A 16,109-nucleotide genomic window follows, 5' to 3' on the forward strand; every position below is an offset into this window, starting at 1 on the left:
AGCTGCCCTCGGATCTCTTTTGACAATTAAAAAAGTGAGCTCGAACTTTCAGTATCCAATCAAATGAGCCCTCTCTGAAGTTTACACGAGCACCCCTTTCATACGAACATATATGCCCCGGGGCATAACTTGCAAAGCCTTCCCCCGGACCCTTGGGGGTTGTGACGACACCTGTGTTTTTTTTATCTCACTTTTGAGCAATTTTTAAATTAATGGATAGCTCAAAATTTTTCTTTGATGCATTTGGGGGAAAAGGGGCGTGGGGGGGCTAGTTTCCCTCCAATCTCTTTTTACTCTAAAAAACTGAACTAGAACTTTAAATTTCCAATCAAATGAGCCATCTCTGAATTTTTACGAGCATCCCTTCAATAAGAACCATATATTCCCCCAAAGCATAACTTACAACACCTGCCCTCGGGCCCTGGGGGGCTATGTTGACCCCTGATTTTTCTTTATATGGTCTTTGAACTATTGACAAAAAGCTATCTCAAAGGTCTTATCGGATGGGTTTGAGGAAAAAAGGTGTGGAGGGGGGCGGGGATAGGTGCCCTCCAATCTCTTTCAATTTCCAATCAAATTATCCCTCTTTGAACTTTATACGAGCATCCCTTCCATAAGATCCATATATGCCCCAAGGGCATAACTTACAGCACCTGCCCCTGGGCCCTGGTGGGTTGTGTCGACAACGGAGTTTTTGTTATATCATCTTTGAACTATTTTTAACAAAAAATCTATCTTAAAATTTTTATCGGATGCATTTGGGAAAAAAGGTTTGGGGGGGGGGAAGCTGCTTACCCTCCAATATTTTTTGACACTTAAAAAGTGAACTAGAACTTTCAGTTTGCAATCAAATGAGTCCTCTCTGAAGTTTATACGAGCATTCCTTCCATAAGAACCATATATGCCACCAGGGCATAACTTATAACCCTTGCCCGTGAAGATTGTGGGGGGAGTGTCCTGCTCAAACATATAATTTCCAGAACTTTCAACTACGTTGAACAAAATGGCTATATCAGAATTTTGATAGGATGTGTTTGGGGAAATCGTGGGCGTGGAAGGGGTGTCAGTTGCCTTAAAATCACTTTCGGCTATTAAAAAGGGAACTAGCCATTTAAATTTCCAATGGAATGAGCCCTTTCTGAAGTTTCTACGACAACGTTGTCTATACAAAACCTTATATGCCCCCAGGGCATAACTTACAACCCTCACCCTGAGGGCTGTGGGGCAGTTGTCATCCTCAAAGACCTAATTTCCAGAACTTAAAACTAAGTTTAATAAAATGGCTATATCAAATTGTGATTGGATGTGTTTGGGGGAATGATGGGCGTGGGGGGGGGGGCTAGTTGCCCTCCAGTCACTTTCAACTATTAAAAAGGGCACTGGCCCTTTGAATTTCTAATCGAATGAGCCTTTTTTGAAGTTTTTACCACAGCACCTTCTATAAAAACCTTATATGCCCCCAGGGCATAACTTTAAAACCCTTGCCCTGAGGGTTTTGGGGGATTGTCCTCCTCAAAAACATATTTTCTATCTGGAAATCCAACTACGCTGAACAAAATGGCTATCTCAAAATTTTGATTGGATGGGTGTGGGGGGGGGGGCTAGTTGCCCTCCAATGACTTTCGACTATTAAAAAGGGCACTGGCCCTTTGAATTTCTAATCGAATGAGTCTTTTTTGAAGTTTCTACGACAACGCCTTCTATAAAAACCTTATATGCCCCCAGGGCATAACTTAAAACCCTTGCCCTGAGGGTTATGGTGGATTGTCCTCCTCAAAAACGTATTTTCTATCTGGAAATCAACTACGCCGAACAAAATGGCTATCTCAGAAGTTTGATCCGATGAGTTTGGGGGAATGATGGGCGTGGGGGGGGCTAGTTGCCCTCCAACCACTTTCGACTATTAAAAAGGGCACTATGCCATTGAATTTACAATCGAATGAGCCTTTTTTGAAGTTTCTACGACAACGCCTTCTATAAAAACCCTATATCCCCCAGGGCATAACTTAAAACCTTTGCCCTGAGGGTTCTGGGGGAGTGTCCTCCTCAAAAACATAATTTCTATCTGGAAATCAACTACGCTCAGCAAAATGGCTATCTCAAAATTCTGATTGGATGTGTTCGGGGAAATGATTGGCGTGGGGGGGGGCTATTTGCCCCCCCCCAGTAACTTCCGACTATTCAAAAGAGCACTGGCCCTTTGAATTTCTAATCGAATGGGTATTTTTTTGAAGTTTCTACGACAACACCTTCTATAAAAACCTTTTATACCCCCAGGGCATAACTTAAAAAACTTGCCCTGAGGGTTGTGGGGGATTGTCCTTTTCAAAATCGTATCTACTATCTTGAAATCAACTACGCTGAACAAAACGGCCATCTCAAAATTTTGACTGGATGTGTTTGGAGGAATGATGGGCGTGGGGGGGGGGGGCTAGTTGCCTTCAATCACTTTCGACTCTTAAAAAGGGCACTATCCCTTTGAATTTCCAATCGAATGAGCCTTTTTTGAAGTTTCTACGACAACGCCTTCTATAAAAACCTTATATGCCCCGGGGCATAAATTAAAACCCTTGCCCTGAGGGTTCTGGGGGAGTGTCCTCCTCAAAAACATATTTTCTATTTGGAAGTCAACTACGCTGAACAAATTGGCTATCTAAAAATTTTGATTGGATGTGTTTGGGGGAATGCAGGGCGTGGGTGGGCTAGTTGCCCTTCAATCACTTTTGACTATTGAAAAGGTTACTGGCCCTGTGGATTTCCATTTGAATGAACCGGTTTGGAAGTTTCTACGACAACGCCTTCTATAAAAACCTTATATGCCCCCAGGGCATAACTTAAAACCCTTGCCCTGAGGGTTTCGGGGGAGTGTCCTCCTCAAAAACATATTTTCTATCTGAAAATCAACTACGGTGAACAAAATTGCTATCTCAAAATTTTGATTGGATGTGTTTGGGGGAATTCTGGACTTGGGGGGGGCTAGTTGCCCTTCAATCATTTTTGACTATTAAAAAGGGCACTAGAACTCTCAATTTCCAATCGAATGAGCCTTTTTTGAAGTTTCTACCACAACACCTTCTATAAAAACATTATATCCCCCAGGGCATAACTTAAAACCTTTGCCCTGAGGGTTCTGGGGGAGTGTCCTCCTCAAAAACATATTTTCTATCTGGAAATCAACTACGCTCAGCAAAATGGCTATCTCAAAATTCTGATTGGATGTGTTCGGGGAAATGATTTGCGTAGGGGGGGGGCTTGTTGCCCCCCAGTCACTTTCGACTATTAAAAAGGGCACTGGCCCTTTGAATTTCTAATCGAATGGGTATTTTTTGAAATTTCTACGACATCTCCTTCTATAAAAACCTTATATGCCCCCAGGGCATAAATTTAAAACCCTTGCCCTGAGGGTTTTGGGGGATTGTCCTCCTCAAAAACATATTTTCTATCTGGAAATCCAACTACGCTGAACAAAATGGCTATCTCAAAATTTTGATTGGATGTGTTTGGGGGAATGATGGGTTTGGGGGGGCTAGTTGCCCTCCAATGACTTTCGACTATTAAAAAGGGCACTGGCCCTTTGAATTTCTAATCGAATGGGTCTTTTTTGAAGTTTCTACGACAACGCCTTCTATAAAAACCTTATATGCCCCCAGGGCATAACTTAAAACCCTAGCCCTGAGGGTTTTTGGGGATTGTCCTCCTCAAAAACATATTTTCTATCTGGAAATCAACTACGCCGAACAAAATGGCTATCTCAGAATTTTGATCCGATGAGTTTGGGGGAATGATGGGCGTGGGGGGGGCTAGTTGCCCTCCAATCACTTTCGACTATTAAAAAGGGCACTATCCCTTTGAATTTCCAATCGAATGAGCCTTTTTTGAAGTTTCTACGACAACGCCTTCTATAAAAACCTTATATGCCCCCAGGGCATAACTTAAAACCTTTGCCCTGAGGGTTCTGGGGGAGTGTCCTCCTCAAAAACATAATTTCTATCTGGAAATCAACTACGCTCAGCAAAATGGCTATCTCAAAATGCTGATTGGATGTGTGCGGGGAAATGTTTGGCGTGGGGGGGGGGCTATTTGCCCCCCCCCCCAGTAACTTCCGACTATTCAAAAGAGCACTGGCCCTTTGAATTTCTAATCGAATGGGTATTTTTTTGAAGTTTCTACGACAACGCCTTCTATAAAAACCTTTTATACCCCCAGGGCATAACTTAAAACCCTTGCCCTGAGGGGCCTGGGGGATTGTCCTCCTCAAAAACATATCTTCTATCTGGAAATCAACTACGCTGAACAAAATGGCTATCTCTAAATTTTGATTGGATGTGTTTGGGGGAATGATGAGCGTGGGGGGGGCTAGTTGCCCTCCAATCACTTTCGACTATTAAAAAGGGCACTATCCCTTTGAATTTCCCATCGATTGATCCTTTTTTGAAGTTTCTACGACACCGCCTTCTATAACAACCTTATATGCCCCGGGGCATAACTTAAAACCCCGTCCCCGAGGGTTCTGGGGGAGTTTCCTCCTCAAAAATATATTTTCTATCTAAAAATCAACTACGCTGAACAAAATAGGTATCTAAAAATTTTGATGGGATGCGTTTGGAGAAAGGATAGGCGTGGGGGGGCTGGTTGCCCTCCAATCACTTTTGACTATTGAAAAGGTTACTTGCCCTTTGGATTTCCATTTGAATGAACCGGTTTGGAAGTTTCTACGACAACGCCTTCTATAAAAACCTTATATGCCCCCAGGGCATAACTTAAAACCCTTGCCCTGAGGGTTTCGGGGGAGTGTCCTCCTCAAAAACATATTTTCTATCTGAAAATAAACTACGCAGAACAAAAGGGCTATCTTACAATTCTGATTGGATGGGTTTGGGGTAATGCGGGACGTGGGGGGGCTAGTTGCCCTTCAATCATTTTTGACTATTAAAAAGGGCACTAGAACTCTCAATTTCCAATCGAATGAGCCTTTTTTGAAGTTTCTACCACAACACCTTCTATAAAAACCTTATATCCCCCAGGGCATAACTTAAAACCTTTGCCCTGAGGGTTCTGGGGGAGTGTCCTCCTCAAAAACATATTTTCTATTTGGAAATCAACTACGCTCAGCAAAATGGCTATCTCAAAATTCTGATTGGATGTGTTCGGGGAAATGATTTGCGTGGGGGGGGGGGGGCTAGTTGCCCCCCAGTCACTTTCGACTATTAAAAAGGGCACTGGCCCTTTGAATTTCTAATCGAATGGGTATTTTTTGAAATTTCTACGACAACGCCTTCTATAAAAACCTTATATGCCCCCAGGGCATAACTTTAAAACCCTTGCCCTGAGGGTTTTGGGGGATTGTCCTCCTCAAAAACATATTTTCTATCTGGAAATCCAACTACGCTGAACAAAATGGCTATCTCAAAATTTTGGTTGGATGTGTTTGGGGGAATGATGGGCGTGGGGGGGGGGGGGGGGCTAGTTGCCCTCCAATCACTTTCGACTATTAAAAAGGGCACTAGCCCTTTGAATTTCTAATCGAATGAACCTTTTTTGAAGTTTCTACGACAACGCCTTCTATAAAAACCTTATATACCCCCAGGGCATAACTTAAAACCCTTGCCCTGAGGGTTGTGGGGGATTGTCCTCCTCAAAAACATATTTTCTATCTGGAAATCAACTACGCTGAACAAAATGGCTATCTCAAAATTTTGACGCGATGTGTTTGGGGGAATGATGGACGTGGGGGGGGGCTAGTTGCCCTCCAATCACTTTTGACTATTAAAAAGGGCACTAGCCCTTTGAATTTCCAATCGAATTAGCCTTTTTTGAAGTTTCTACGACAACGCTTTCTATAAAAACCTTATATACCCCAGAGCATAACTTAAAACCCTTGCCCTGAGGGTTGTGGGGGAGTGTCCTCCTCAAAAACATATTTTCTATCTGGAAATCAACTACGCTGAACAAAATGGCTATCTCAAAATTCTGATTGGATGTGTTTAGGGAAATGATGGGCGTGGGGGGGGCTAGCTGCCCTCCAATCACTTTTGACTATTAAAAAGGTTACTAGCCCTTTGGATTTCCAGTTGAATGAGCCGGTTTGGAAGTTTCTGCGACAACGCCTTCTATAAAAACCTTATATGCCCCCAGGGCATAACTTAAAACCCTTGCCCCGAGGGTTTTGGGGGAGTGTCCTTCTCAAAAAAATATTTTCTATCTGGAAATCAACTACGCTGACAAAATGGCTATCTCAAAATTTTTATTGGATGTATTTGGGAGAATGATGGGCGTGGGGGGGGGGGCTAGTTGCCCTTCAATCATTTTCGACTATTAGAAAGGGCAGTAGAACTCTCAATTTCCAATCGAATGAGCCCCCTTTGAAGTTTATACGACGACCCCTTCCATATGAAGTGCCTCTGGGAAAAAAATAATAAATAAATAATAAAACATTGGAGTCGTGTGGCCTTTACTATAGGCAATGCTACAGCGTTGCCTCTGATAGCCCTAGAAAGCGGGATGGAACCACACTTTTCGTGCAGCCTACTGTTTGAAATATTGTCGTTGAAGGTGAAATTGTCGTTGGGAATTAACAGGCCTATGCTGGTAATGTTTGAATTTTTGACGAACAAAAAGCGTTATCAAATTAATGTCTAAATAAAGTAAAAAAGTAACTACTGAAAAAAGCAATTACTTTTTAATGTTATTTTTCAAGGTTAAGCTTGGCAACTTTGATGAAAATGCAATATTGCCCTAAAAACTTTGTAATTGTGTAACAACCATTTTAAAAATCTTAGAAAATTGTTGTTTTCAGGCATGAATTGACTTAAAATGGATCCAGGTGGCAGTTTGTTTGGTCTTGATGTCCTTGGTGCTAGCATCGAAAATACTGCAAAAATAGATTTGGTAACAAAAGCTCCGATTGTTGATTATATTACTGGGCGAGGATGTAATAAATTTTGAAAAAAGAAAAACTTAAATAAATTAAACAAGACAAAAAAATGTGGTGATCCCATTAATAGAAATTGCCTTGATTGAGAAGGGGGATGTTAATCCGAGTTTTCTGACAAATTCACATAAACGTCTTTTGAATTGCTGTAGATGATGTGTCTTAATTTTCGTCGTGATTCTATTATGAAATGGTGCATCGAGATGTTTCGAAAATTTCATTTCCCATGTCAATACTATTTCCCATCCTCCAATTTCCATTGGCTTTTGTAATTTGTAACTTGTGCTAGGGTGAGAATCCTTGTCACGTGGCAGAAGCGTGCTCCGGACAGGGAATTTCTAAGCCATTTGTTTAAAGCAAGAGGGGTGTTTGGACTTCACTTGTTAGGCATAGAACTGGTCGGATCGCTCGTAAATTGAAAATTTCCTAATACTTTTATAAGTAGCTTATAAAATAAAAGAATTTTCCCTTTTAAGGATTAGACACTCGTTTTGTTTTCTGATTCTATCAAACTCCAGTTGGTGATGTTCGATTTTAGACCAGAGGGCTGGTGGGTGCGATTATAGAAAATTGACCTTATTCTCTGCCTCCGACCAGTTCGTCTCATTTATTATTAGAGCTCTCTTTTTTTAATTCTTTTTTTTTTCCTAACAATCCTCTGTTTCGCCTAAAAAAAAAGAAAATTGTTTGTACTGAAAGGCGAGCATAAATTCCTACCTTCAATTTCTAGTTACATTTATAATGTATTTCAGTCGTCATAACTCTCTTCCTTTTTTCCATTCTTAATTATAGTTATTTCTGCAACTTCCAATAAAAAATGAAATAGATATAAAATATGAAATAAAATATGATAAATTAAATCTGAAATAAAATGAAATAGCAACGCTTGACTCACTTCTGTCATGCGTGGTGGCGGTTGAAAAAGAAAACAACACGAAAATAACGTTTTTTTCCTCGATTGTTTTTCGTCGAGCGTATGCATAGCCACTATAGTCTCAGAACGGATTTACGTCAAGCTTACATGGAGTGTTTGACCAGAGTTGTTTTAGTTTTTTTTCAGTTCTTCGAAAAATCATTTTCTTTTGTGAAAATCACCCTCGTTGGGTTTCTTAAGTGAATTTTTTTCTATGTTTTTCTTCGTTTTTGTCCCTCGTCATGTATAGCCATTGTAATCTCAGAACGTATTTGCGTAGTGGCGTGACGTGCGTCTTTTTATGAACATTATTTTGGAATTGGAATCCCCTCGAGAACTCGTAAAATGGGCAGAGAGTGCTCTTCATATGGAATGGGAATCGAAAACAACTGCTTTTCTAAAGTCTCATTTTCGTCATTTTGGAAAATAAAGTTTAGTCTTTGCCTGAATCATTTGATATTCAAGTTTAAACATGAAAGTGATCATCCTGCTGTTTTCAACAATTTCCGGATGTTTTTTGTCTAATTATCATCCTAAAAGCTGATTTCGCTCATGTCCAAACTTTGTCGTGACTTCGTTTTATCTTCAATAAGTTTTCCCCTGTTTTCGAAAGTCTGAAATATCAGGACGTTGAAGACGAAAGTTTCAAATACGCTTTAGTCAGTTTAAAAAAGAAAGAAAAAAATAAAATAAAAAGCCTGCAAATATTTTACGAGCCAAACCATCTATGAATATTTTTGTTTCAGCAGCAATGACTTTATTACAAAAAGCAAAAAAAAAAACAAATAACGACAGAATATTCGAAATTGAACATGCCTTGATATACAGGATTTGGCTAGAAAGAATCTTATATAGCCTAAACTCCTTAGCACTGTCTCTGCACTACAGAGAATTAATTGGAACAGACTTATAGATTGTGGGGGGGACCCCCAATAGCCTCATTGTTTTTGCCTTTTTCTCATAATCTTCTCTGTTTTCATCTAACTCACGTTTTTTTATTGTCTTGAGAATCCCCCCCCCTAAAAAATCCTATTTTTCTGCCAATATTGGTCGAAGGATCTTGAAAGTTAATTTCCTCCTTCCAGCATGTTTAAGGTCTTGGTGTGACGTACGTGAAATTTAACGCTCCTAAATATTTTGAAATCGAAGTGTGTTATAGTGCTGTTCCAATGACGGAAATTTCTAAACTTGACTAAACGAAGTAAATTTTATCCAGCACTGCCCTTCTAATTCAAAAATATCGTAAAGAGCAATCATGACTTGAGACATTTTTGTTTTTTTACAATAATTTTTGGAAAAAAATGGGTTTCAGGTTTTTTACACTTTTTTTATTTTGGAAAAAGATAAATCAAGTTATTTAAGTTTGTTAACCACAAACATAGTACATTGGAGATGAAAGTAGATTTTATTTTTGCGGAATTGGAAATAAAATTCAGGTCGTTTCACAGTCTAGCTTTATGCCCTGATCACAACCTAGTTGTTCACACACCTGTTGAAAAGAAGCCAAGATTTTGAATGGTTTGTGTTGAACCTGAATTTTTATGTCACAATTTTACTACAGAAGAATAAAATTGAAATGGGAGACAATTGGTGTTGAAAGTATCAGCATTAGTTTGTTCAAAACTATTGCCTACTAATATACCATCTTTGTATCTTTTACCAGATTCATCACACAGATACATGGATGGATACACGGGGGTGAAGAGGCCGTACCCCTAGAAGGTGGAAAGTTGCACTAACTACAGGGAAGGAAAATATTAATGGGAAGCCCAACTTTTATTAAACTCCCCAAACTTAAATTCTGTATCTGGCCGCTTACAGATAGGGAACTGCTATTACAGACTTCTACCGCTTTTAGTTTCAAAAATATGAGCCTTGACTCGGTACTTTAATTGTTTGATATAAATATTACCTTTGAAGGTTGAACGTTGCTCATCCGACAAAATTACCTATTTGATACACTATTGATGCTGTAGTTGTGCGACATTTTCATTTCATCCACAAGTTTGACTCTAACGTGGCCCGGCCATTAAACTAAAAACTGTCATATTCATGGGGATATATTTTAAACTATGGTCTATTTCTTTTAGGACGCCGCGAAGACTGACGAAGGGGTCACAACCTTGGATAGTTATTCAGTGAATCAAAACAGAGCGCCCGATGTTTCGGATACAGTTGAGGTAATTCTGTCTTGGCTTTTTGTATTCTTGGCTATTCGGTAAATTTTTCGTTATTTATATTATTGACTTACGAATAAAGTAAACATACCACTCGATGTCTTTTTTATGCTCTTTCCAAATATAATAATCATTTTTGTCAAAAATGAATTGTACCCCACCCCTATATATACCAATTCAGGGTATATATTTGCACATTAGGGGGGTGGGGGTAAATTTTATTTCCGATGTAAATGCGGGGTAAGGCATCGAGTGGTATGTTTACTTTATTCATAAATCAATAATATGAATAACAAAAAATTTACCGGCTATTCTTGGCTGCCCAGAAATGATGGACACCAAGTGGTGCGTGGTAGAGTGATGTGTTTTGGTGGAGGATGGCGCGGCGAGGTGGAGCTTGTACACTTAGGGGTAGTGAAGAATGGGTCGCCCATCATTAAATTGGTAGAGTCAGTCTGCAAAAACATTCCCAAACGATCGTTTCGGAATGTGCAGAGGCAAAGGTAAATCTCCAGTATTTTTATTGGGGGGAGTATTTTATAGGATCCATATCCGGATAGTCAAGGGGTATGGGATATATAACGTTTTTTCTCCAAATTATTTGGGGGGGCAACTCCCTCCCAATAATGCTGGTTTTCAGAAATTGGTATTACTTGGCAAAAATAAGGGCCATTTCCAATCGATTGACAGCATGAAACTCAACATAATGTATATCTAGTGTTGTATTTTAAAGGAGAAAAATAAGCTATGTCATGAATTTTAAATTATTGTTCAACTATTTATTTTATCTTGATAAAAATCTTTAGATAAATTATAAGGATTTGATTCCTTATTATTAAGAACACACAGCCATCAGAAACTAAAATAGGTAAAATACAGGATACATATTAGCAGAATATTCATAGATACCCCAGAATGGGTAGATATAGCAGAATGGATGCAAATATTTACAGACAATCACAGACTACTCACCTTTAAAAAAATGTAAATATTTTTTCTTTAACGCTCATGTATCCAAATGTCATAAAAAGTAAGAATTTGTTTTTTACTGTTACCCAAAAAATGGATTTTCTTAGACTGAAAGATAAGCATAGGGCAGTCATTTTATAAATTATAACTATTCAGCAGCTTTCTATGATCGTTTTACGCTTTAATTTTTAATTTTATAAATTTCAGTTTTTAGGGATAGTATGAAAAAAAAAATCACGACTGCCCCACATTATCATTTTTATACCTAAAAACACTTTAAAGGCTTTACGGCTTTTTCTGTTATCATTTTTTCTAGTTAAACTTACCCCCCCCCCTCGGAACCAATATGCTGGTACTTACTTCAATCTCTTTGTTTTTACCAACTCGTTGTTAGATCTTATGAAAAATTCAGGATTAAGTAAAAATCCAAATGAGGGCAATTTTATGATTTTGTGGAAGTCCAAGTTTTTTTTTTTTTTTTTTTTCATTCTCGGATGTTTAGAGCTTTTTCTTTAATCTTTTAAACAGCTATGGTCTCGTGTATCTCGACATGTGCAGGTCGGCAATGCTGCTGAGTCACCTGATGAGGAAATCAGCTGATGAGGAAATCAGCTGATGAAAAAACAAATATATAGAAATGATATGAAAGTTTCCTATGCCAGTTTTCGATAAGTCGTTTTCTACAGTTCAGCGGTTTTAATGTTTCTTGAAAGATGGCAATTTTATCATCATTCGATAGTCGATGTTCAAAGGGCTACTGAATTACGACTCTCTGAATTTCCGAAAGTGGGCATTTTGGGTCAAGTTTTCATACAAAAAGCGAATAGTGCCTTGTCAGTTGTGGTTAGGAATATGGTGAGGTCGACTTTTTGCAGGTGGATGAATGGGGAGTCTTTCACGCAATTTTAACTGAGATTTACACGAATTTTAATTCTTGCGTATTTATTTTCACACAGTTTGTGTTCAGAAGCTTATTTTCTGGAATTAACTCCCTGTGGAAAATCTGCCTTTTGTACTATGTTGTAATTTCTGTGAACCACTGTATATAAGTAATATACAGTAAAATCCTCACTCAGTAATATTCGGCTACTACAGTCTTGGCGCGTATAAAAGCTCCGCCCATATTCTCGTACGTCCTCGGCTATAAGACCGCTGATGGCAGATCAAATGAGAACCCTGGAACACGTTATTTTGCAGAAACTTTCTCAAAAAACCTTTGAAACCAACTCGAGACTTTGCAACCTACTTGTAATTTCTAAAAACATCTAATAATAATATTACACTACTAATTACCGATTTTTTATATGTTTTGGAATAAATTAATTTAAAATTAGATTCTTTAAAATTTAGTGTTACAAAGGTGATGCCAATTTTCGCGTTCAACAGAAATCTGACTTCTCTACCCTTGAAAAAATTGAATGTCGTATAATGGGAGACCTCGGAATTAAATTGGGAGGAAAAATCTCCTAGACTTAGATTATGCTGATGATTTAAGCATCTATGAAAGTGTGGGCAAAATGAATGAACTTTTAGAGGTTTTGCGAGTTCAGGGTGTTAGAATAAGGTTGGAAAATTAATGTTAAGAAGACCAAGTCATTAAGGCTAGGAATAAGCGAAGATGAAAAGGTGACGTTGGGTAATGAAAAAATTGATCAGGTGGGCAGCTTCACTTACCTTGTTAGTATTATTAGTAAAGATGGTGGGAACAGTGAAGATGTTAAAAGTAGAATAGCCAAGGCTCGGGATGTTTTTTCACAGTTAAAAAAAAGTTTGGAAGAACAGGAAGATAATTCTGCAAACCAAGATTAGAATATTAGAAGCTACAGTGACGGCAGTGGTCAAATATGGCTCTAATGCATGGGCGGATGAAGATTTGCTAGATGTTTTCCAGAGAAATTGCTTAAGGGTTGTTCTGGGTACCCGGCTGACTGACCGTATTTCAAACAATAGGCTATACGAAAAATGTGGTTCAATACCGCTCTCTAGGGCTATAATGAAAGAAAGGTTGAGGTGGCTAGGGAATGTTGTGCGGATGAAGGATGAAAGATTTGCTAAGGTTGTTCTTTTCTGCCAACCATTTAGTGCTAAACGGAAAATAGATCGTCCTCGTCTTTGATAGGAGGATGTAGTACAGTAAGATTTAAGGGAAAGGGGAACTTCCTGGGCGGGTGTAAAAAGGGAGGCTTTGAATAGATTGGGATGGAGGAGGAGCGTGTGTAGCAGTGTTGGCCTCAGGCGGCTTGGTACTGCGGTGAGTTGTTAGTAGTAGTAGTTCTCCGGAGCACTTGCATCTCGGTCCGGCTTGATAGGGAATGATTCTACTCTATATATCGATGTATACAGCTTTCAAGACACAAACCAAACATTTTGTAGCGTGTAATTAGAAATGGAGTAAAGCATTTTTTGCAGATGCATGGGAACATTTTAAATCAGGCTTTAGGTTCACAAAGTCACAATGAACATGGTTACTACGTATTTATGTTTTCGTAGTTCGTTTTCAGAAGTTGGTTTTCCAGTGTTCAGTCAAGTTATATTTGGTGTCACGTTTTCATCCTCTGTTAATGCGAAAAACGAATAGTATTATCTCTATCATTATTAGAAACAGTGTGTAGCAGGCTTTTTGCAGATTCATGGGCGAAAAGTATCTCTGTTGATTTTAACTGAAACTTGTATATACGCCGACTTTGGGTTCTACATATTTACTTAAATTCACGAAATTCATGCTCAGAAAGTCCCACTTACGAGCTTATAAAGCACAAGTGATTTTGACAACCTAATAAATAAAATGATTAAGAGTAATGATTTTATATAACCTCCCTCAAAGAATCACCCCATGTTTGACCCAGCCCTAACACTGAAATCAGCTCACAAACGCCTATTAGATTTTATATTTATAATTCAGCTGGGACCATTCACTCCCCTAATCGTCCCAACTAGTTTTTAAACGCAACAGATGGTAGTACATTAGCCCCCCTTTGACAGTCAATCCATCCAGTGTTCGGACAAACTACGGAGTAAAATTGGCATGCATTGTATATAGAGTATATCAAATCTACTAGGCTTTGGTAATAGTATCTATTCAATAACCGATTGTTTGGCATAAAAAAGAACACAAGTAATTGTTTTCTTTTAAGTCTAGTGAGTGGTGTAAAACCTGAAAACAAATAGGAATTAGTATGAACATTAGGAGGCGTCCCCTACGTCTCCTCCCAGCCCCTCTTCCTAGTGTCAATGGGTTTCTTGCGCTGTACTAAAGGCAACATATTTTTGATACTTTTGTCAAAACAGGGTAAGGGGCGATTGATATGAAAATGTAAGTATATTTATAATGGGGTTGTTGTTTTTACTATTATTTTGTCCATGTTTTTGTTCGTCTGTTTTGTAAACCATGGCCCACTATGTTGTAGTGTTGGACGGCGCCACAACGTGAAGACTTTAGACAAAGTGAACTATTTAAAAACTCATAAAAGATTGGTATTTAATAATTGACCATTTGTTGTTTTATAGTCAGTTTTGAATAAAGTGAAAGCATGCAGCGCTTCAAAATTACACTGTAGATGATTCAGACCCACAATCTCATCGTTTGAAGCTCAAATTTGAGCCAATTAACATATATAGAAAACTAAATATACGTACTTGGGTCATAATTCTTACTTTCTCGAAAATGTGAAAACGTTCTAAGCAAAATAAACTAAAAATTTTCACTCATCCATGAAATAGCTACGAGGAACCAAAAGGCGGCTAAGGTCCCACAGGATAGGTGAAGACCCTCTATTTGAGTTTAATTTGTAATATTAATGAGTAGCAGTTTTGTTTGGATAAATAAACTGTCTTTTATTATGTCCGTAAACTATATTTTAAATAATATATAAATACATATGCGTATACAAATGGACTTGTGTTTCTTTGTGCTGCGTACAAGTGACAAAGAGAAGGGGAAACATCTTTGTTTTCCCGGCAGTCTGTCTCCAGTGTTTTCCCCAGTTTCATCCAAGGCGGAGATTGAGGAAGGTTTTGGATATTAAACTTGTTTTATCTGTGGACTTACAAATAGGTAGTTTATTATTTTGTATGACTGGGGTAATGGAACAAGATCAGGGCCGTACGAAGGTGGGGGGTCTCGAGACCCTCCTCGAAACCTCAAGTTTTCCCGAATTTCTGGGCATTTTTTTTTATTTAAATTAACAATCAACTTTTTTCTTATAGCCCCCCCCCCCCCAAAAAAAAAAACAAGAAATTCCTGTGAACATACTTGAAATGGATCTTTTATAAGTGGAAATTAAACAATTTACAATTATGTTCATCATTGTCCTAGGATTCGTTTTATTGGAAAAAAAACGGAACATTTTGTTAGTACAAAATTTGTCTTCTGATTACTCAGTGATCGAAAAAGAACAGTGTTTGCAAAAATGAAAAAAAAAATAATGAAAAAACGAGCAAAAACGTAAAAAATTTGCCTAATGATTTCTTGTTACAATTCCTCTGACCCTGGCTTAGTCGCGCGGGCTGGAAAAAATTCGAACGAAAGATTCTCGGGAAATGGCTGAAAAAATGTAAAACCGAACTGGCCTACCAATTGGGAAGGTAGTCAGTTGCTTCCGTGTTGTTATAGAAGTGCCTCATTCAATTGTAATGGATTTAGCCTCCATGGTTTGTATATACTACCAGAGGACCCAGCTTCGCTCGGTAAAATAAATATAGTTTTTTAATCTTTTTCACAAAACAAATTTTGTTTCTTTTTATTTGCTGCAGAAATTAAAATCGTTATGGTATTGGACGTCTGGATATTTTTTACGTCATTCATATTAATTCTCTCAAAGTCGAAATCTATCTAGGTCGTTTTTTAAAACATGAAAACGAACAATTGTTTTATTACGAACAATCTTATTAAGCGAACAAAAATAACCGAGCGAAGCTGGGTATACAAAATATTTTTATAATTTTTCTGCCGCAATGCGTAGTATTTAATGCGATGCAATTAAGATTCAGAGACTCATTTCACAGTTATCGAACGAAAATATCTTTCTGTAAAACCTCGGAAAACACTGATTAAAGCAACAAGCAAATTGTGTTTTGAACCTCCTCTTACTTATGCTCAAGGCTTTCAACCTTCAGAAAT

General features: G+C 38.3%; 1 protein-coding gene across 1 annotated transcript in view; it reads left to right on the plus strand.

Annotated features, from left to right (window-relative positions):
* Window positions 1–16,109, plus strand: part of LOC148947356 (uncharacterized) — a 273,633-nt gene that overhangs the window by 134,365 nt on the left and 123,159 nt on the right. The window contains exon 4 of the mRNA XM_089095775.1: window positions 9,935–10,024. Within this exon, the coding sequence (XP_088951901.1) occupies window positions 9,935–10,024 (90 nt within the window). The remainder of the gene's footprint in view (window positions 1–9,934; window positions 10,025–16,109) is intronic.

Source organism: Artemia sp. Qi Xiang Cuo, chromosome 10, assembly GCF_049724085.1.
Source record: "Artemia sp. Qi Xiang Cuo chromosome 10, ASM4972408v1, whole genome shotgun sequence".
NCBI classification, from domain to species: Eukaryota; Metazoa; Arthropoda; class Branchiopoda; order Anostraca; family Artemiidae; genus Artemia; species Artemia sp. Qi Xiang Cuo.